The sequence below is a fragment of the Thamnophis elegans genome, chromosome 5, assembly GCF_009769535.1.
Source record: "Thamnophis elegans isolate rThaEle1 chromosome 5, rThaEle1.pri, whole genome shotgun sequence".
In the NCBI taxonomy this organism is placed as follows: Eukaryota; Metazoa; Chordata; class Lepidosauria; order Squamata; family Colubridae; genus Thamnophis; species Thamnophis elegans.
Window position 1 is genome coordinate 65,483,108 of NC_045545.1, and position 23,614 is coordinate 65,506,721.

Below are 23,614 nucleotides of genomic sequence, written 5' to 3' on the forward strand. Positions count from 1 at the left end.
TTTATCAGCAGCGGGGACAAGGAGGTGGCAGGAGTAACCTGGGGCACTACAGGGCAGCGTGGTAGGGGACCAAAATGGCACAGATGTGGGGGGAAATAGATGAGTGGGAGAATTGCAGCACTCCTGTGGCTGTAACTATGAGCAGACTGCCAAGTACTCTAATTTTTATCACATGACCATGGGGTCACTGCAGTGGCTATAACGTTGGGCATGGGTGATAAGTCATTTTGTTCAGTGCCATAACTTCTAGTGTAATTTTAAAGAGTTGCTGAATGAATAGTTGTAAGAAACCATTCTTCCCACAATCCCCTCTGTAGGCTTCATATAAAGCCCACAGAGGGGATCACTTGTCATCAGAGAACTATTTAATTTTTGGTTACCTTCAGGAGTGTTGTATTTATTGGATCTAGGCGTGAATTGCATTCAACCTATGAAACACAAAATAATGCATGTACATAGTTATAGCTGACAAACTAACTATAATTCAAAGCCCTCCCTAAGAAGCCAATGCCTCAACTGCAACAATTTCTATATGTTAGAAGCAAACTAAAACTAAAATATTATAGTTAGAGTCACTAATTTTAATATTACTGTCTTTTCTGTAATAAGATTTTATTTCAGCATCTGACTGCTAGGACAAGCCTGATCCAATCACCCCTACGTCAGCAGCCAGAGTGGCAAATCGCAAGTGGGACTCAGATTTATGTTCAATACCCACGCAGTCCAAAAATTCATTGTGCATGTCTCTATTTCACAAAATAATTTTTACACAATTGTTATCAAGATTGTTATCAAGAGAGAGAGAGAAAAAGCAAAATCCCATATACTCTGCAACATGAAGAATCTAATGTGGATGAGAATAAGAATCCTGAAACCATTAGGAGGTGAGAAATCCAATTCATATGGCCAACTCCTTTAGAGATGCTTTTGGCAGTTGCTTTGTCTATATATACAACATGGAGATTAAATCAACTCAGAAGAGTACAGGAAAGCATTTAGATCGTCTCCATTGAAATCACAAAGTGCTATATGGTTCTCAATGTGCAAATATTCTATTATTACCATTTTGAAAGGAAGATTCACACTTCTTTAGATACTTAGATTAATATATAACTGTTGAGATTCTCCCACTTAGGAACCTGTATCTTAAAATACAGAAAACTACCTATATTAAACCATTATAGTATATTATTAAAATGCAGATACATTATTTGCACGCTTCAAATAATTTTTTTTAGAAAATTTAGAAAATGTTACATCCTCTGGGAAAGGAAAATTTGAAAAAGTCTGGATGAAATTATAGCATCATAGAGCCAAGGAAATGACTAACTAATCATTAGGTTACTTACCACAGCCTCAACTGCAGGAGAGCTGTCTCCAACTACTAATAAGGCAGGGCACCTGTAAAGAAGACACAGTTTAGCATTATAATCTATACAATCATCGGCTGAGTTTTCTGCAGGTTCTAAAGCTTTGTCAAAATGCCGGAATTAACTGTGTGCTATCCCAATGCAAATTCCATGTGTGTGTGCAAAATGATTATGTACAAAATGTGGGAGATGTGCTGCAATGCTTTCATCATTTGTCACTCTGTGATGTTTCCCATAGATATATCTGATTAGCATTAACACCATCTTCTGTTGTCAAAATCCTGCTTTTTAATCTTTTGATCATGCTCACATCTGGATCATGTTTTAATAGTACAATATTAAACCAGAACATATAGGGCACGGGTGTCAAACTCTATCGCGTCATAGGCTGGATCGTGATGTATTGTGATGTTTTTTGCCTTTGCAGAGCTGGGGCGGGTGTGGCTTGCGTGTGATATATCCAGTCCGCCAATTTACAGGCCTGATACAGGGCATCAAAACTTGTTCATACTTCATTCATTTCAATGGAGACAGAGCCTTATGAAATTAGTCTTCCCAGTCTTGCTCAGCATTTGTTTACAATACATAAACCAATATATATATTGGCCATAAAGTCCTCAAAACTTTGCCATGTATCAGAGCATCAATTCTAGCTGTCAAGATGTTGTTTATACAGATAGCTTGAAGGGTAGCAGCATTGGGTGTAGTGAAGGGACAACACAAGCCTCCATATACTCACACCATTGCACCACAGTCTGAATGTCTGACAACTTGGTGCCTGCTAAACATAAAGGCTGCTCTGAATAAAAGGCAGGTGTGGGGGTTGGGAAAAAATGCTGAGGAAGATGCCAGAAGACAACAAAGAGAAGTCTTCAGAGAAAACACCTGCTGGATGACCTCATCAGGCAAACAACATCCCCCCCCCACACACACACACTTCTATACTGCCTGGCTGGGATTCAACTCATTCCTCTGGCAGAGAAAATAGCAGGTTCCTCATGTTGGAAAGCCTTACCCAGAGTAAAGGAAGGGGCCCTGCTTAAGTTAGGAGTTGTTTATAGGCTCACAGCCAAAGCTGGAAAACTTACTCATACTGGTGTGAAAGCAGAACAAGTTTCAAACTGCTGCTGCACACGATCTATTTACTTTCCTAGTTAGATATTGTGTTTTTTTGAGCATTAGTCTGAGTTCTAAATTTGGACCGATGAGTCCCCCAAGAGTCTGCTTTGTTTCTCTGAATGTTCAAGGGACTAAGAATAATACACTTCAGTGGGTTCTTGGAGAGCTCAATGTTTCTGTTGCTTTCTAGTCAGTTCCCCACCTCTCTATTACAAGAGTCTCTGCCATGCTAAGGAAACACACCCAGCATGATGGATTCATACAGACATTTCTTTAGGGCAAAGATCAACTCTGAAATACACCATTCAGCAGGCGGCTTATGAAAACTAAAAGCTCAACCCTCACAAACAGTTTTTAAATATCCTGTATGTGCCTGCAATGCACACATATGTGTATGTAATATATGTAATTTTATATGCAATATATAAAATATATTAAAAAGCATGTAGTATGATATAATACAAATAGTAAAGAAAAGTTGAATACAAAATTATTTGCCTTGCTACTACATCTATCAAAAGCACTAGAAAAACTGAGGGAAGGGAGGTAACTTTTCCAACCAAAGGAAATATAAGCGGCGGGGGAGGGGGGGTTGTCGTTCACCCAGTTTCAAACAATATGGTTGAAAGACAGTCAAAAGTATCTTACTTGAGTGTTTTTGCTGGTTCTTCATTCGTACCCAAGATTGGTCTTTCAATATCCAGATCTCTACGACTTGAAGGCAAAGACAGACCTACTTAGTCTATTGTGGTTAAAGCGATATAGAAGTTTTATCATACATACATAAATAAGCAAGCAAGCAATTGGCAGTCTGGGAAGTACTGGCTAAAACAGAAATTTTGTGTCATTAGATTATGACTACTTATGTAGGCAAAAATATAAAACCATTGAAGTATTGAACCTTGGTAATGAAAATATGGTACTAAAACCATCTAATCTCAGTATTAGTTTTTTCAGTGCTGGTAGTTAAATGGATCTAGTCCCATTCTATGGTTCTGAATGTTAGAAGATTTTTTGTGATATGGGCTGATATAAGCTTATTACCCTTGTTAAATAACATATAACATGGGATAGACAAATCAGATGTTCCAATAGTTTCTAATTTTTTTAAGCTGGTTCTTAAAAACCACTGGACCACTTTTGAAATGAAGAGAAGGTATTGAGAGAAAAGATTATGGATCTCTCACATTACATCTGATTTGCAACTCGTGTCTAGCTTGATGAAGGGGCCCTTTCTAAACATTCTGTTTCTAAAGTAACACCCATGTGTTAGATAAAAAAAAGTAGAAAAATATGAAGAGATAATTAGAAGAGGTTTGTTGTGGAGAAAAATCTATAACATTACTGATTAAAATGGAAATAAAACTGGAGATATAAGACAAATATAGAATAAGATTTCCCCCCTAAACTATCTTGCATGCCCTTTACAGTTGACATTAAGGCTAAACATACTGATTTGTGAATGTGCTTTAACTGCTGCTTAAAGCATTATTTACACTTTAAAAACTGGAGTGGAGAAAATAAAAGAGTTTTCAGTGTGCATCCAAAATAGACACATTACCTGTTATAGGAGGTAACAAAGAGCTGAAGGTTTTCCTGATTGATATCTTGTCCAATGTGAAGTCTATATGTCTGAATTATCTCCAAATTAGCCTGCAGTTCTTCCTGAAGAATTGCAAATATTATAATTATTTGTCTGGTTAATTGTATGATGAAAAAAGCAAGCACACTTCAGCTATCTTGTAGAAACTAAGAAGGTAACATACACTGCAGACTACAAGCAGGTAAAAATCAGCTTGCATACCAGCAGAAGTTTTGAGATATAGTTTATACTTACTATCTACTATAGTCTTCTGTCATACTTATCTCAGGAATAAAACTTAAAATTATGAAAGCATAAGCATTCCTATAAATAATTCCTGTGCTAGTAAAGGAACAGTTCATTAATACATGTGAGGTTGATTATATACTGTATTTTCCGGAGTATAAGGCTCTCCGAAGTATAAGACACACCTAGCTTTTGGGGAAGAAAACAACGGGAAAAAATATGCTTCTGCCTCCCAGCAATTTGTCTCCTTGCAACAAACAGCAAACAGTACAGACAATATACACTGTTTTTAGTGCTACATTTCAGTACAGATGCTGTTAAAATTGATGTGCTTTCTGGAAATATAATTATTCTCTGCTTTTAAAAGAAGATACAATAGCACTGGGCCTCTTCAGATCAAGCATTTATTTTAAAAAGCTTCTTCATTTTGTTAAGCTGTCTAGAAAAATAATAAAGCAGTCTTTTTATAGTAAGTCTAATAATTTTAATATTCTATAGGCATTTATAGTTATTGACTTACCTTCTTGCAGCAAACAGCCTGATTAGCACAAGGAAAAAAAATTTGCTTCTGCCTCCCAGCAATTTGCCTTGTGGAGCAAACAGCAAGTTTCAGTTTAAGCTTGCCAGGCTGCAGGGATTGCTATAGCCTATTGCAGCCTCCGCAAGCCCCATTTTCCCCGTTTGCTATAAGGAGGTAAATTGCTGGGAGGCAGAGGCCAAAGGGTGGAGGACTGTGGGTGGGCGGGTGGAGCTACATTCAGTGTATAAGACGCACCCAAATTTTCACCCAAATTTTTTGGAGGGAAAGGTACGTCTTATACTCTGAAAAATACGGTATATTGATATTTTAAATATTAAAACTTGTAATTAACTTACATGGCCAAAATGATGAGCTAAAACAATATCCACAATGTTAGTTGTCCATCCAGAAAACTGAAAAAAGAAACCAAAATTACATATTGGTGTGGCTCAGCTTTATATTAACACGTCCTGTTTTCATATGCTTGTTTCATCCATCTGTAATTCTAGTATTAGAAATGCATGCAGACATTCTCTCTAAATCATGCACTGTTTGACCCAAGGCCGGGTTTATGGCTGAGAGTAACCCTATAATACAGCTACATAAAACAGATCAAAATATATTTCAGTATGTCAAATCAATAAAGCCACTTCTGTATTCTTTCATCTTCCTTTGGGTTTAGAAAAGAAGAAAAAGTGATAGTCCAAAACAAATACTTATTCAGTGTTTTTTGAATTTCTAGTCATGTAGGACAATATTGTCACCACAAAACAGAGCGTTCCATCTTACCTTGGATGCTGCCCAATCCATCCAACCTTTTGCGCATGGATCAATATTAATTAGCACTAAGCCTTCTACCAAGTCTGGATGATTCAACTAAAAACAGAATGGAAAATATTAAAGTTTTACTTTTCTGACTGTTCGTGCTGTAATTCTAGTTTATTTTTATCATGACAGTATAATAAATATATCAAATAAATACATAAACATAGGAAATAAACACATTGTGGGAAGCATTATGTATGCCACCTTCAGTTGTACAAAATAATCCAATAATAAACTATGAGTAGAAAGGAATAAAACATAATTTTAAGGTGGCCACCAAAAGGCCATGATGTTGGAAAATGTAACTTAGAACACAATGAAATGCTGGCAAGTTTACAGTGGTTTTCAAAAGAAAATACACTCTTTTTTATGAGATGATGATGCACTAATTGTTTTTTTTACAATTGCATAATAATCATAATCTTGAATTAACTGCCTCAAATTTACTCAACATTTTACAGCATTCATACCTCTAAAGAATGAGGCTATTTTTGCTACTATTGGCAAAACATCCTGCTCACTGATACATGTATCACTCCTATGTCTGGATTCTACTTGGACATCTAGAGCCTAAACAGACTTAATTTGCTGAAACAAGAAATGAATATAAAAAAAAATGCTATTTACCGCAAACTTGCTGAGAATATAGGCACCAGCTCCAACTCCTATTCCAATTACACTTTTTAGGCTGAAAAAAGTTGAAAATGAAGAGAATCCCTTAGTATCCTTTTTATTAGCATGACCCATCACATTTATATAACCTTAATATTACACCATTTATACAATTTTCCTTTGTATGGTTTATGGTAAGAAATAAGAAAGATTCTACAAAAGGCATTTGAATAAACTTTACAAAGATTGGCTTTGTTGCAATATGATAACAGTTGTTCTTTTTCCTCTGGACAAACATCAAAGAAAGGCTATTTAGCATCTGTGATTGTTAATAAAGGAAAGTCAGGTTTATTCTGCATACTTGCCTCAGGTGCATAAGAACAGCAGGAAGCATTTCAGCGAGTTCATCAGTACTAGGATACTGATATCTGAAATCGGAAAAGATAAAATTGACATAAAAGGACTTTATTCCAAAGCTAACTCATCAAATATATGCCATTTTGCAAGGTTTCAACAGTTCCATAGTAATACATTCTAGGACATGGTTAATTAGCGTATAGATTTGTAGTGATCAAAAGGCTTTCAACTCAGAGGCCTAAAGGTCTGACAAAAGACTTGTCCCATCAGTAACATATCTACATACATTTACCCATGGCATCATTCTTACTTGTATTTCTATAGCTCCCAAATCATTGTATTGTATCTCTTTACATACATCAAGCCAATACTGGCAATCTGGCAATTGATATAGCATAGCCTTTATTGTCATTGTGCAAAATAAATACAATGAAGTTGGTTTTAGCCCACTGGTGCAATTCATGACAACAAATACAAACAACATAAATAGTATAAAGAATAATCCCAATGCAAGTAATTAAGGGAAAAGAAAAAAGAAAAAGAAAGAGAAAGAAAAACTAGTCATACATTTCCGCGTGTCCGTGGAGTGATTGTGGTTGCGTTTAAGAGTCTGACAGCCCAAGGATAGAAACTATTTTTATTCCCCTATCTATTTCAATTTTAAACATTGTGGATCAAAGGAATATTACTATACTTACCCAGAAGGGAAAGGAGGAGACCCTTCTTGTTGTCCAGGTGCATCAACATGGCATACAGCAAAGTGTTGTGTGATTTCCTGCATGTCTTCAAAATTGAAGAAAGTATTGAAGCAGGACTTATCTGTAGGACAAACCCACAAAATGACCATGAAACCACCACTCCAGTTCCTGATTCTTACTTTGGTAAATACAAGTTAAGACTGGTGATGTTCATGTTTGTTTTCTAGTTATGATAAATTAAAAGAACTGCTTCCCCATCAAACACTTCTATTCTGAAAATATGAATACAACATAGTCAGTGAGTCAACATATGAAAATACCATGAAAAAAAGGACTCACGGTTGAGGCCAATATCATGATAAGTTAGGATGACGGGTCGATTGCCTTTTGAAGTGCCCCGCATAGTGACATGGACAACTCCATAAGCTGTCTCTATATCATGCTCCTACAGAAAGAAATGTCAATTTTGAGATTAAAGAGGAATAATCTCTACACAGATAACATGACATAGTGCCCAGTAAATAGCTTAAAAACTGAGAAGCCAGGGAATCAAAAAGGATATTATTTAATCTGCAGGAAAAGCCTCTTGATAAAAAAATGATTCTATAAATCTTCTTTTTACAAAGTTCTCATCAAATAGCAACAGAGGGTCAACACCTGGAATGCTGTACCTCACTCCGTTGTTGCATCCTCAAACCCCCACAGCTTTAACCGTAAACTGGACCTCACCTGATTCCTAAGTGGTCCGTAAAGGGGGCGTGCATAAGTGCACCAGCATGCCTTCCATCCCTGTCCTACTGTCCCCATTTATTTATACTCATTTCTTTTGTTCATGCCCATGTTTATACTTAAACCTGTTATCTTGTACACGTTTGAAAAACTAAATAAATAAATAAATAAATAAATAAATAAATAAATAAATAAATAAATAAATAAATAAATAAAGAATTTTAAATTTCAAGAACTGCTCTAAGAAAAGAATTTTATATAGAAGATGTTAAAACAAGAAAAGTAGCATTTTGAACTCTTTCAGTTTTCATTAAAGAAATGTGAAAAGAATAATGCATATGTGCTTGTGTAAGTGTGATATATACATCCAGCAGGATTCACAGTTTTTTTCTATAGATTTAGTTCTTTCATGGAATCCATTTATTGAGAAGAGAAAGATACTAAGACATCTTATATCAGATACATAGGTTTTAAGTTTGGACTTTCATATAAGAGTTATATTTTTGTGAAAAAAAATCAGCTATACAGTGAAGTTTTTATCTTATACCTGAGTGTAACTAAAGTTCTGAAAAACTGAAACAGGGCAGTAACATATAGTCCAATTGAAATTCAAAATGCTTTTAAATGTTGTAGGGCTCACTCTAATACTAAACTGTGAAAAAAAGGAAAGAGAATAGCATTGCTGTAATGGGCATGCTTAGATACTTTCTTTAGAGTACGCTACAACTCTAACAGAAGTTACACACACACACACACACACACACACACACACACATACACACAAAGATTTTACTCAATCTCATTAACTCTGTTTTGTCCAATTTAGGTCCAGCCTATATTCTACAACCACAAGAAATCCTTCTGTGTAATTCTTTATCAGGCCAATATATTGAAATACTTTTTAAATATTTTCAAATACTTCCATACAACCAACACTTTCTGGCTTCATATGATCACTAACTTTCTAAATGCTTTGTGTCTGAAGAGAACAACGATCACACAGAAGTCCTTCTCACCTACAGCATTGTTAAGATTTGAAAAATCCTGACAAACAGGAGCAAGATTCCATCTAACATGGAGCTTTATTCTTTTACACACACATGTTACTTAAATTCTGAATAAACAGTCGAAATGCAAAACTATGTTGTAAGGTAAAAAATAATAGTAAGCTACTTGCTCAAATATAAACTAGCACAGTAAATTAAATTATTCAAACTCACAACAGAGCAAAACTATTAATAGAACAGCAACAGAGAACATGCAAGCAATGCTGGTTTCTATGGTATTCTATATAAATAGATGAAAGTGTAAATCTTAAATGATTACTTTGTGAAATGTAAGCCAATTATGCACACAATGACTCCAATAAATCAAGATGTGCCAAAGAGTAGAGTCCAATCAGGATTTTTGTCTGAACATATTCTAGCATGTGAATACAGAATATTGTTCAACCAACAGAATAACTTTGCTTAGGCTCCATATTTTTTACATGCATTGGTAGCCAACCCATGACAATTAGGTCATAATGTCAGAGATATTTCCTTATCTAATACTTGCACATCCCTGTGTGCCCTTCCTGGTCTTTGATGTACCCTACTCATATTCAACTAAGCGATAAACCAAATTAATTTTATGATTTTCTCTTTTTTAAAACCATACTACTTAGCAACAGAAGTAAATAAATGACTAAACCAGTGTCCTTTCTTCTAGCTAAATCATAGCACTATCATAATCTAAACTGGTAACAGATATTGTAATAAAAAAGAATGGTTCTTCCACGGTTATAAAAGGCAGTTTTTAAGCTTTTTAAATCTTATAAAATCAGACTCCAAATGTGACCTGAGGAGGTGATTTCAAAGATTCGGAGTTAGATAGGAAAAGAGTCCAAAATGTGATGTGGCCATATTGAGATGTGGGAAAACAGCCTTAACAGAAGTGTGTATTTGCATCTGAGAAATACTTTATACAACTGTAGCAATGTAACCCTCATTTGGGTTCATAGCTGGGAATATGGGAAACAATCTTCTCCAAACCAGACTCTTGTAGCTTAGTGGCAGACAAATACATTTTTTTCCCAACATGCAGATAACCAAAAATGAGTATATGGGAAGCAATGGCCTACAGCAGTGATGGCGAACCTTTTTCTTATGGCGTGTCAAAATTGCATGTGCGTGCCCACTCAATCCTCCCCGCTCAACTGCGCCTGTGTACGAGACCCCCCCCTGCACATGTGCGCATGACACCCTACGCATGTGTACACAACCCCTCCCCAGGCTCTGGAGGCTTTCCTGAAGCCTGGGGAGGGTGAAAACGTCCGGTTGGGCTGTTGGGACTGTTTTTCGCCCTCCCCAGGCTTCAGGAAAGCCTCTGCAGGCTGGGGAGAGTGAAAAATGCCCCCAATGGGCCAATCGTAAGTTTGGGAACAATCTGTTTCCGGCTTCCGGAGGGCCTCCGAGGGGCCAGGGGAGGCCGTTTTCGCCCTCTCCAGGCTTCAGGAAAGCCTCTAGAGCCTGGGTAGGACGAAAAACATTCCCGAACATCCAGTTGGGCCATTGGCAATAGCAATAGCAATAGCAGTGGACTTATATACCGCTTCATAGGCCTTTCAGGCCTCTCTAAGCGGTTTACAGAGAGTCAGCATATTGCCCCCAACAATCTGGGTCCTCATTTTACCCACCTCGGAAGGATGGAAGGCTGAGTCAACCCTGAGCCGGTGAGATTTGAACCGCTGACCTGCTGATCTAGCAGTAGCCTGCAGTGCTGCATTTAACCACTGCGCCACCTTGGCTCATTGGGGCAGCTTTTCGTCCTCCCCAGCCTCCGGATGCTTTCCTGAAGCCTGGGGAAGGCAAAAACAACCTCCATTGGCCCTCCAGAAGGGTGAAAAATCAGCTGGCCGTTGCACACATGTGCACCAGAGCTGGTGGCTAGCATGCCACCAAATATGGCTACGTGTGCCACCTGTGGCACACATGCTATAGGTTCGCCATCACGGGCATACAGCTTTCTCAATTTCATCTCAAATATTTATCTTAAAAATAGAAAAGACTGACAAAGCAGAAACATTCCAGTATGAGTACTTACTTGACAGTCAAAGTCCTGGAAGTTTCGGGCTGAATTCTGTCAATATAAGAATGGCCATTGATCAACAAACCATAAACTTTGCTTTACACCTGCTTGAAAAGCTTATTCCAACACAGGGGTGAAATTCAGCAGGTTCTCTCACAGGTTCTGGAGAACCGGTAGCAAAAATTTTGAGTAGTTCAGAGAACCGGTAAATACCACCTCTGGCTGGCCCCCGAGTGGGTGGGAATGGAGATTTTGCAGCATCCTTTCCCAGCCACGCCCACCAAGCCACCCCCGCAGAATCAGTAGTAAAAATTTTTGAATTTCACCACTGTTCCAACACCTCAGTTACAACTAAAGTATAGTAGTGAGCCAAAGCTTCCTTTATTAAATTTCAATAAACAAGTGCACAATAGTAGAATTTCCTCCACTCCACCAGCCTTCTATCCTAGAAATCAATCTATTCCATATCATGATGGAAATGCCAGGATTTATAACATCAAAATGAATATTTTCAAGGATCAAATACTTCCAAATTTTAAGATAAAGTTCTTGGCCAGGTTTTTATATTCAACTGTATTTTGAAAGACATCAAATTATATAGGCTAAAAGTATGCATACATTACAACAATGGGACTACTGCTGAATGATGCTTTGCATTTAAAATGTTTCCAATAATTATTATTGGAATGCCACCTTATAATGCAGTGGTCCCCAAACACTGATCCACGGATCAGTACTAGGCTCATCGGTAATGGGCCATGCAAGTGGCAAGTGAGCGTGTGAAAATCCATTTGCGCATGCGTGGGATTAAGTTGTGCGTGCAAAACCATGCCCTCTCTTTCGGCTGTTACACTATATTTCCCTACAGATTTTTTTTTAAAAAAATCATTATTCACACACACAAAATTTATATACATGGATATACCCCTTGAAAGTGTAGTAATTTTAAATGTTTAGCTAAAGAAACTTCTTCATAAAGATAAAACAGTACTGTTTAAGTTAACCTAATTTGTTTACTTAAGTAACATTCCTTCTATGCTGTCTATACAGAGCAGTTAATCTAATAAACGGCATAAAATCAAAACAAAATAAAATCCCTTTATTTTGGGATATGTATGTATCTGAAACTGCATAATACAAAATAAAAATCAATATTTCATATAAATATATTCCAAGATCATTGCACAATATATTCTGTTTATGTTACCAATTAAAAGGTCATGAGAGACAGTTTGGTCTAGTAGTTAAGACAATGGGCTAGAATGTGAGAGACTGTGTTCAAGAGCCCCTCTAGGCATAAAAAAATCAACAGAACTTTGAGACAATCATTCTCTCGAAGTCAAACCCACCACACAGGGTTCTTTGTTGGGAAAACAGGAGGAGGAAGGTGTGTTGGATATGTTCACTGCCTTGAGATACTTGTAAAATAATAAAGATAAACTTTGTGGGCAATAAAGCCCTACAGCCTCCTGTCCACTGGAGTCCCCCCCCCCTTTAAAGATTTCACTAAAAATATTCCTGAACATTTTACAAATATTTTTATAGCAATTATTATGCCTTTGATGTTTTCAAGTAGACTTCAATCAACAAAAGCTTAACCATAATAGATCTGTTTGCTTTGAAATGCCACAAGACTATTTGAAATCAATATATATAGCATTCCAGTGAGCAACAGCAAAGATTAAGAGCTTGCTCCATGAAATCTGAAACCTAGAATTTGTTTCAGGGGATCAAGAAAGAAAGGCTTGGGAGAAGAATTGTCTTTCTACATTAAATATAGGAACTTTCAAGATTTTTCAATGGACCTTCTCAGTGAATTAAATTCTACATCCACAGGAGAAAACTGTAATATATATTCCTCCTACACATAGTTGGCATATAGTACAAAATTGTCATGCTCAAACATAACTTTCTTTACCTTATTATTTAAGAGAGGTTTAATTTCTGTTAACTGGACATCTTGCAATTCATCCATGTTTGCTGAAATTGATGATATTCACTGTTGAACAGCAAAGTACTACTTCTAAAAGCAAAACAAACAAACAAACAAACAAAAGGTTTACAATGCAGGAAATGATCCGAGATTAAAATAGAATATTTTAAACTATAGACTATGATTCTCAAACAGTTAGAGGTTATGTTGAAGCATCTAGAAATAGAAATATCTTCCTCTTTTCACAAAGATGAATGTATGTCTGGTGAATCATAAACATAAGATGATATTTCTGGAGGAAGATGCTAAAAATTTAAATCAGACAACTACTTAGATATTCCATGCCTCATATTTTCTGTAAGATAGCATTACACAAAAATAGCAGAGTAATGCAGTTTAACTTTCTTAATATTCAAGGTTAAGTATTATGCGTTTAGTAACAGCTAAGGGAGATAAAAAGAGTAATTATATGAAACAGTCAAAATGTTAAAAACCTATTATATTTATGTAATTACTTACCGAGCATGTCTAAATTACATTAAATTAACCAAAATATCTTTACAAACCCCAAGGCATATCACAACTTTTGAGCACACCTAATGTTTGGAAATTGAAAGTTGAAAAATTTGACACACCCTATAAAATTTTAAGTATTTTATTGCTGTGAAAATGTTTACAAGATGATCTGAGGTCAACAAAGCTGAAAAATTAACAATTTTGCCTTGCTTAGTTTTTCCTTTATTTCATCTTTTAAACTAGTTCTAGTTTGTATAAATTTAGGATTACAGCAGGAACATAAAATAAAAGATCAGAAAGCATCTTCGATATATTTTAATAAAGTTAATTTATTATTGACAAATTAAATTCACATTATTTTTACAATTATTCTTCAGTTTTAAAACTACAAGGACCTTGTGACACATTGGAGCTTCTAGTTCTTTTTCCCTGGGTTAAGTGATGGTATTTGGCAAAAACAATCCCATGAATTCATTAATGAAAACAGGGCATTGGTTCTTACCTGATACGCCTCTTCTCTAGGCAGGTGGAGACAGCGGTCATGCATGGGTTAACTCAGTCAGTAACCAATAGAACTGAGTCTACCAAAGTGATGTCATCACCTTGGGGGAGTATCCTCCCACTTTTATGATGAAGGAGATAAGTAGACTGCTGTGTATTAGTTGAATGCTTTCAATCCTCCCCCCCCCCCCAAAAAATCCCCCTTTAGCTCCATAATGCCCACTGTCACTAGGCCAGGAACCAAGGGTGGGGATGACTGCTGTCTCCACCTGCCTAGAGAAGGGGCGTATCAGTAAGAACCAACGCCCCATTCTCCAATGTTGGTGGAGACAGCGGTCATGCATGGGACGTACCAGAGCTGGGCTTGTCCTCGGGTGAGATTGAGACTGGGCTAGGAGCTTGAAGAAGGGAGAACTTGCTGGAGGACTCGCCATCCGAATGCCGCATCCACCGATGCGTATCTGTCCATCTTATAATGGCGGATAAAAGAATTAGGGGTTGCCTTGCAGATCTCTTCCACAGTGGCCTGCCTTGTCCATGCTGCAGATGTAGCTGTGCTTTGTGTGGAATGCGCCGTGATGTTAGATGGAGGGGAGAGGTGATTTGCCACGTAAGCCCTGGTTATAGCCGATCGGATCCAGGACCCCACCATAGATGGCGAAGCCTTTAGCCCCTTATTTGTGGGATGGAAAGAGATGAAGAGCGCCTCAGTGCGTCTGAATACGGCCGTCTTGGCAATATAGATCTTAAGAGCCCTTCTGACGTGTAACTTGTGCCATTTGTGCTCGAGCCTATGAGAGGGATTAGGCGAAAGTTTGGTAGGGTGAGGTCCAGGGACCGATGAAAGGCCGAATTGATCTTTGGAACAAAGGTGGGATCAATCTGAAGGACCACACGGTCTGGGTGAAAGGTACACAGGTAGGAACGGATGGAAAGAGCTGCCAATTCTGAGACATGTCGTGCCAACATGATAGCCACCAGGAAGATTGTCTTCAATGTGAGGTGATGCAGGGAGGCCGACCTGAGAGGCTCAAAGGGTGGTCCAGTGAGGGAGTCAAGGACCCTGGTAAGATCCCATGAGTGGAAGCAGTGGATGACAGAAGGGCAGTGGTTAGACACGCCCTTAATGAAGCGTTGTACATGAGGGTGCAAGGAGAGAGGCTCATTTCGGTGAAGAGAGAGCACCAAGGACAGAGCCGAAACCTGCCTCCGCAAGGTGTTAAGCGTAAGCCCTTTGTTTAGTCCCTGTTGCAGGAACTCCAAAACTGGGAAACTGAAGCCTCCAGGGGAGAGACAACTTTAGAGATGCACCATATGCTGAAAGTCTGCCACGTTGATTCGTAGATTTTATTAGTGGCTGGGTGTCAGGAAGCCTGAATGGTTTGGATTACCGTCTCAGAAAGATTAGCCACCCTCAAGACCTCCCGCTCAGCCTCCATGCGGTTAGGCGGAGCCAAGATAGATCGGGGTGTTGGATGGAACCCTGATGAAGAAGGGGAAGACATCACTCTGGCCCCACTGAGAGGTTGATGAGGTCCGCGAACCACGGCCGGTACGTCCAATGGAGGGGGCGAGCAGAATGAGCTCGGCCTCCTCCTCTATCATTTTCCGAATGACCCTCTATATCAAGGGGAAGGGAGGGAAGGCGTACAGGAGACCGTGGGGCCACCTGCACCTCAAGGCATCTGTCCCTTCTGCGCCTGGTGTCGTGTAGCGAGACAGATACCTGGGCAGCTGTTTGTTGGATGCCGTTGCAAAGAGATCTAGGATAGGGTCCCCATACCTGGTCAACAGCTGTTTGAAGATGCGATGGTTGAGGGTCCACTCCGCAGGGTCGACCAGTCCGCCCTGGAGTTGTTGGAGCCCGAGATGTGTTTGGCGAGAGAAGGTTGGCTTCCGCCCAGATCCCTAGGTAGAAGGAGGACTCCATGAGAGAAACAGCAGACCCCCTATGGGGAGATCTTTCAGGCACTTTCACTTCTGCCTCTTGAAGGATCAGTTGGTATTATCCCTGAATGACTTTCTGGGCTGGAATCTCTGGTTGTTTCTGCCTGACCTGTTATTAAAGGAGGGGCCCTATCTGGGAGGAGCCTGACGCTGTGGACGGGAGTTGGAGGAACTCCCATCCTGACTTCTAAAGGGCTGTCTGCGATAAAAGGATTGGCTTCAGCCCTCCTGCTTTTTAGTGGCCGGCTGCAAGACCTTCCGCTTATCTTTGGACTCCAATGGATAAAAGGGGGTCCAATGGGAGTCCGAAGAGAAGGGATGAGGAATAGAGAGAGGAGGCAAGCCTCCACTTGGCTCGGGCTTCCACCTGCCACTGCTTTAGCCAAAGTAGACGACGGGTGGAAATGGAGGATGCTATAGCCTTGGACACAAACCTAACCGTATCTAAGGAAGCATCTGCTGTGTATTCTAGGGCTGCTTTTATTTTGTTAATGTCCCTGCGAGCCCTGGAATCCCTGGCTGGGAGCCTAGCCTGGAGGTGCCTCAGCCATAAGAGGGCAGAGCGACTAAAGGAGGCAGAGGTACCCACCCTAGTGGCCCAAGCCGAGGCCTGGTGACTCTTGACTAGTGTTTGCTCTATTCTCTTGTCCTCAGGGTGAAGAGCCTCCTCAAGAGCTGCTGAGGCAGCGTTGGGGGAAGAAAGACCAATTATAGGTAAGTCAACAGAAGGTACCTCCAAGGCCTTGGTGAGTTCTGGTCCCACATTATACAGGCACTTATCCAAGGTATTAGGGAGGGGACCTGTACCTGGTGATGCCCACTGGTTCTGGACCACGTCTACGAATAGTCTGGGTGATGGAATCACCTCCTTTTCGACCTTACGCTGGATGAAGAGGGGATCAGTAGTCCGTCTTGTCAGTCTCTGTCCCTTGAGGTGCTTTAGGAGAAGGGATGCCAGCGATTCTTCTGGCCTCAAAAAGGAGAGGTTCAGCAGGTTTGAACAAACCGACAAATGCAGGGGGGTCAGGTGGAAGTCCCTCATCTTCCGAGAGATCTGAATCCCTTGTTGGGCGTTCTTCTTCACCAAAAACCGAAGGAAGTGCCAGGGAGCTTCTGCGATGATGAAGCCGAGAAATCCCCTGCTCCTGGAACCAGAGGAAAAAGCAGACCTGTGAGGGGTAGAGTGGTTAGAAGATCTGTGTTTAAGGGCTGCTGCTACGCCATGTTCAATGGCTACAGAAATTATGTCTGCCATACCAGGAGAGTAAGAGCAGTGGCAGCGGTATGGGGGGAGGGGAATCCCCCCCCCCAATAGAGGGGATCTTCATCTGGAGTGATGCTCCTGCTTCCATCAGATTCATCCCCACTGCAGGCGAAGTTGCCTGCACCCCTGGGCTCCTCCAGCTAAATGATGGAAGCTGCAGGAGAGAGATCATCCTCCGACTCAGAGGACAAGTCAGGTGGAGAACTGGTCTGAGAAGCCCTTTGGGGCTGAAAAAGATGGCCTTGTAGGGAGGAGCCTAGGTGGCACTATCCCTGGCCTGTGGCTTGGTATTACCCCTCTGTGATTCTCTGGAGGCCTTGGGGGAAGGTTCCGTGGGGGATGCTTCTGGGGCTGGTTTGCGTTTGCGGGTCCCAGCAGAAGGGGTCTCGTTGGTGGATAGAGGCAATTGTGGCTCAGGGGCAGGAGAAGAGGCCATGGCCTGTACTCACGATGTTGAACTTCCAATTGGCCGCCAGAGATTTTTGTGTCAAAACAAAATGGCCACTAGGCGAAAGAGCCAATGGGCCAGGCGTCACAAGGTAGCCGAGACTGAAAGGCAAGTGAGGGTGACGAAAGCCCTGTGGGGGGGCTGCAAAGCCCGAGAGGAGCAGCAGCAGCATTCCGATGGGGCGGGAGTGCTGAGGAACGGCGGCGGCATGCAGCGGCACTTCTGATGACTGCTCCGGGCTGCTGGCGGTCTTTGGCGGCTTTTGGAGGCGGCTGGAGCAGCTGCGGCACGAGAGGGGGCGCATAGTCCAGCAGAGGTAGCAGCACAGAGCGGGACCTCCAACAGCCATTGCCACGAGGCGCTGTTTGCTGGAGAGCTCTCTCCCGGCAATCTCCAGAGACAAAAGCCTCAAAAATCTCTTCCCATAGCCCTGGGCTTGTTGAGAGACTTAGCTTTAAAGAGCTATCCTGATTGCTTCCAATTTAGATGAAATTTAGAACAAAATCCAATTAGATACGATTTAAAGTTGAGGAGAAAGCAATTAGCACAGCCAGTTCAATCAAGCTGAGTCTAAAAAAGCAGGAGGACACTCCCCTGAGGCGATGACATCACTTTATAGACTCAGTTCTATTGGTTACTGAGTTAATCCATGCATGACCACTGTCTCCACCAGCATTGGAGAATTTCTGTAATGGTAGCTTTGTAAGCAGTTATACTCAAGGTTATCCAAGAGTTAGAAGTATTCATTGCTTTCAGTCTTCTTTAGACGTTCTTCTTTAAATGTTTATTGGCAACTGGCAATCAAGCTTCCATTACCTCTTGCACGATCTATCTTTTGCTCCATTTCAGTTTTTTGCTCCACCAAATAAGAAACAAAACAATGTAGCCTGTAACATTACAGAAGCCTGATGCAGAATTAAACTAGTTGATTTTTTTTTACTGGAAGATTATGAAATCTCCACATGTTGATTCCATTATATTGAAAGCCGTATTTGTTGTACTTATCCATTCAAAATCTTTATCTACAATTGATCATAGATGGCAAATGTAATCAGGTCTTCAATCCATTGGGTGAATGGGACTGTACTCTATCTTTCCAATGCTACAATATCAGTTTTCAGGTGAGAAATATGAACTAAAGCGCTGCATTTTTATTTTTTTTGCTGAAGGGGAGGCTTTACAGGTGAAAATGCAAGCTCCTACTGCCAAACTTCTCTCTGAACGTTTGTCAAACTTTTCAGGGCTGTCAAACTCACAGCCCGCAGGCCAGATACATCACACACTGGCCACACCCACGCCCGGTTTAGCGAAGGGAAAAAGTCCCAATATGTCACGTGATGCCACCATGATGACACGAGTTCAACACTCCTGCTCTAGAACAAAGAAATATTCTGAAATTACTTTTATGTACTCCGGACAGCTATTTTTTGGGAATAGACAGCTGAAACAAACATTTTGCAGCTATTTCAGATCAGCTGTGATTCACAAGTTTCATTATGCTTCAAGCCATTTATGCAGGTTTGCTAAGACTCAAGTTTTAATCAAATATCATCTATTTAATCACTCTGGAAATTTTAAAAAAATGGTTAAGATTGAAAAAACTTTTGGAACCTCAAGTTTAATAGTCATTAGGTGAGTCTCTCTTCAATCCATTTAAAAGGAAAATTACATGTTTCCAGCTTTTAAGATCTTTTTTCCCCCTGTTATGTAGCAAAAGGACGATTATAATGTTATTTGGGGAAAGTCTTGAAAGTTTTGGATGCAATTGATTTTAAAAAGAACTTTGAAGTTAATTAGAAAGCTAGTCCCACAAGGGAAATCTGTCCTATACTATTTGCATTTCAAACTGATAACAAGTCTTTGAAGATTGATCATTAGAAGACATTTGATGGCTACTTTAAAGGAAATTGATCTATGGATTCAAGAAATGCTTGAGCATGTTAACTCTACATTGGAACCAAAAATTATGAAAAAGGAACAAGTCCCTCTGAAGATAAAAATGGACTTTTAAAGAGGATTAACCACCTATAGGAAAAATAAGGAAATATTGGATTTTAAATGGAATAGGATGACCATTTAAAAAATATAAGATAAAGAAATAATGTATCAAAAGAGCCACGTGGATTATCCTTTTAAATCAGAATATAAGAGAGATACTGAAGTTACAATTTCTACATGGAAATTACAAATGGATTTGAATAAAGATGACAAGAATTTTAAGAGAAGAGATATAGATAGTAGAAGAAAATATGAGTTAGAACTTAAGAATGGCTATAAGGAAAAAGAAAAAATACATTTTTTATTGTGGTTAAATAAATTGCTATTCTGATGATGCTTAATGGTTATCTTGATTGGATAAGTATTTTTGTTAAGGAAATAATGAACAATTTTGCAAACAACACAACACACCTTTCTCCTCCTATTTTTCCCACAACAATCTTGTGAGGTGCGTTGGATTGAGAGTGACTGCCAAGGTCATTGGCCCAAGGTCACTCAACTGGTTTTTAATGGGGAATAAAAGTCAAGAGCTTCCTGGTTTCCAACCTGGTGTCTTAATCATTATACCAAACTGGCTGGTTTTGGTTTGCAATATCTACATATTTTTGATATGTAAATAAAGGGGTATTATTTCTGGTAATGTTTATTAGTTTTACATTTTTGTAATGTTTGTTAATGGCATCAATTTTGATTATTAAAAAGAGGCATGAGGGAGATTTAGATTAAATGTAAAGTGGGATTATACACCTACATGGTTAGGTATTTTTGTTAAGTTTTTACTGAACTTTTGCTATTAATAAGGAGAGCTAAACATTTAGAGATGAGATTATAGAAAATGGGGTAAGTCATGGAATGAAGATGTATTTGTTTGCATTTTAAGAGACTGATAAATTGTGAAAGTTGGAATATACATCTTGCGGTTGAAGGGAAAAACATCTTTTTCCTTACAATTTCCCTTTTTTCTTTTTGCAGGGGATTTGTTTCTACATTTTTTAATATTTATTTTTTCCTTTTTAAAAATATATTTTGGTATTAGGTTCTTGTATTAATTGCTTAATACAATTCTTAATAAAATTTATTGAGAAAAGAATGTCTGATATCTCTTTTTTCATGTAAGACTTTAGTCTGTATTGGATTATCATAATCATGATTTTACTAGCAGGTGAAATTAAGGATATTGTACGGGAGTTTCCATACTTTGTTAAGATTTTTTTTTATATTGGAATGTACAGTAAGTAGACTTTCAAATTTGTTGGCCACTGTGATGTTCTCTAGATTTCCTGGCACAGCTTGGTTAGAACCTTTATTGATTCTTCTGATACTTGCCACATTTCTAAGGGTATTCCATCAGTTCCTGTAGCCTTCCAAGTAATCACTGGAGTGCTGATCTAATTTTATCTTCTAATACTAGAGGTTTTGATAAGACATAAATTTCTTTCAGCATATATGTTTCTTATCTCTGCTGCCCATGTATGTGTTTGCTTGCTTGCTTTAGCTGGGCAGCTGGTTTGACCTCATGAGTGATCTGGCTGAAAATGTATATACCGTACTTGACTTGTTTGCTCATCCCTTCTAGGAACAATGCTCCCACCACCACAATGAAGCAGCACAGCAGGAATAGGGCGTTGGTACTTACCTGATACGCCTCTTCTCATAGTGGGAGAGGAGTATCCAGGATGGGTTGACCTTGTCCTCTCTTGATTGGACTGAGTCAGATAAGCTCTTTTAGCCACGCCTTGGTCACCAGGCTCCACCCAGTTATTGGCGAAGAACTCTATCCAACTCACTGTGTCATCCAACTTCAATGTCTTTTACTCGAGGGGAGCTCAAATTAACCTCATCTTTACACTGTTCTACCTCAGGTAGTTGCTCCATCCCCATGCCTGCAGAAGGTAGAAGGGAGGCTTGAGGAGAATGCCCTGCAGTGAAGGAGACTGCCATCCCTTCTTGCTGATGGCCTTATGGCAGATGCGCCCTAGAGCTTTGTGCCTCTACTTTTCATATTTAGAGGCAGGTTTGGGAGGCTTGTAGCCGGTGTTTGCCTCTTTAGCCACCCTGAAGGATATGTGCTTCATTTTGCTCTTTGCCTAGTCGCCCCCACCCTTGGATGGACCTTCAGAGGTAATCTCTAACCTGATTGGAGGCTCTTCTGCCCCTCTAGTGGGGCTGCTGGCTTTAGAAGCGAGGACTTGGTTCCTGCCTGTGTCCTCCGAGCTGCAGGAGGCTGCCATCTTGGGCCATGTGTGGCCTCTCCTCCCCCTTCTTTTCAAATGGCTCTGTGCAGCAAATACAACAGTCCTGCCCATTAGGGCTTTGAAAAACAAACTGCTTGTGCTACTAAGAGCTGCCGCACTCTCACCTGTGGCCTCCTGCTGTTAACAGCAGCTTGCTGAGAGCTGCTTTCCTTTCTCTTCCTTAAAGAGGAAGTTTTTCCTTAAAGGGAAGACCTTCTTTAAAGGGGAAGCCTCAGCAACAATCTGAGCCTCGTTGCCCTGTCTCGGCTTCTCCGGCTAGTCAGGCACTCAGAAAAGGATTGAATAGGGCTTGCATAAATTGTGATAGCAAGGTTGCCGGAACACAGGATGACAAAGCCCAAGGTGTCGAAGGGAATCCTCACCTGAAGGGAGGGGTCCCCTTTTGCAGCCCTGCCAGGTGAAGAGAAACCTGGTAATCTTTCCTCAGATTCCAAGTGGGGGGGGTGGTTCTTCCTGCTGCTGGCATTGTGGCAGCTGCCTCTGCCTTTCATACTTGGAGCTAGGCTTGGGGGGGATTGATCCACAGCCTTTAGCCCCCTTGGTGGAGATATGCTTTTTAGTCTTTGCTTGCCTCCCCTGCCCTTGGCTGATGTCTCTGAGATGGTTTCTAACCTTTTTAAGAGCTCCTCAATGCCTCCAGGGGTTGTTGGTTGCAGGGCTGAGAGCTCGGCTCCTGCCGGGCTCCTCTGAGGGGCCGCCATCTTGGACCACGTGGTTTCAAAATGGCCCCCAGATACAAATTCAAAAAAGCTCCTCTTTGCTGGAGCACATGGAAGCGGCTTGTGCCTTTGCAGGCTGCCGCGCGGCTTCCGCTGCTGCTGGGGCTCTCTCTCTCGCCTCCCCCTGCCTCCCGCAGTTCTTTCTGAGCCTCTCCGGCTCTCACCTTGTTCTCGGGCGATCGCTGCCAGTGCAGGCACTCCAGCGCGTTTTAAAATGCTGCAATTCGTCGCTCAACCCCTGAGGAGAGTGCTGGAGCGCTCTGGCGCCCTTAGAGTCTCCTTGGGCGTTGCCCATGCTGCAGGGGTCTCTGCAGAGCTCACTTGCCTGTCTTTGGTGAGAGTCCTCACTTAGCGCCCTGGGTCTCGCTCTGTGACCTGGGCTGCGTGCCACCTTAGCGGTTGCTGCATGGGCTTTCTACCTCCACTGAGGGTTTCCTCAGCCTCTAGTGATTGATCAGGCAGCGTGGAGGCAATTTTGATCGCTTCAGGATCTCAGGATGAACACAGCTGTCGGCTGATGAATTGAGTCGATAACTAGGTGGAGCCTGGTGACCAAGACGTGGCTAAAAGAGCTTATCTGACTCAGTCCAATCAAGAGAGGACAAGGTCAACCCATCCTGGATACTCCTCCCCACACGATGGGGAGCTTTGCTCATTAAAACAGTGCCTGATTGTTCTAAGTCTAAAGTATTATATATCACTACTGGTGAGGGCACTTTTTACAGCTCTCTCTCTGATAATAAATACCCAGGACAGCTCTCTATCACAAATGAACCCATCCATGCGTACTTTTCCCCTTGCCATCTTTTTTCTAAATGCTTGTGTTAATTAGATTCCCTTGTCTCTAACTCATTTCTTTATGAGTTTAATATCACAAAGCTAACAGCTGGGATAATCCAAGAAATA

At 40.5% G+C, this 23,614-nt stretch overlaps 1 protein-coding gene across 4 annotated transcripts in view; it reads right to left on the minus strand.

The window, feature by feature from the left end:
• The window catches only part of NDRG3 (NDRG family member 3), a 45,766-nt gene that overhangs the window by 6,057 nt on the left and 16,095 nt on the right, over positions 1-23,614 (minus strand). For all 4 annotated transcript variants that reach the window (XM_032218218.1, XM_032218217.1, XM_032218215.1 and 1 more), the window contains 12 exons: positions 13,046-13,150; positions 11,143-11,178; positions 7,669-7,774; positions 7,330-7,450; positions 6,640-6,702; positions 6,290-6,350; positions 5,627-5,713; positions 5,194-5,250; positions 4,051-4,154; positions 3,138-3,203; positions 1,350-1,401; positions 381-428 (listed from right to left, as the gene is read on the minus strand). In XM_032218218.1, coding sequence (XP_032074109.1) covers positions 381-428; positions 1,350-1,401; positions 3,138-3,203; positions 4,051-4,154; positions 5,194-5,250; positions 5,627-5,713; positions 6,290-6,350; positions 6,640-6,702; positions 7,330-7,450; positions 7,669-7,774; positions 11,143-11,178; positions 13,046-13,102 — 858 coding nt within the window. In that variant the 5' untranslated portion in view covers positions 13,103-13,150. The remainder of the gene's footprint in view (positions 1-380; positions 429-1,349; positions 1,402-3,137; positions 3,204-4,050; positions 4,155-5,193; positions 5,251-5,626; positions 5,714-6,289; positions 6,351-6,639; positions 6,703-7,329; positions 7,451-7,668; positions 7,775-11,142; positions 11,179-13,045; positions 13,151-23,614) is intronic.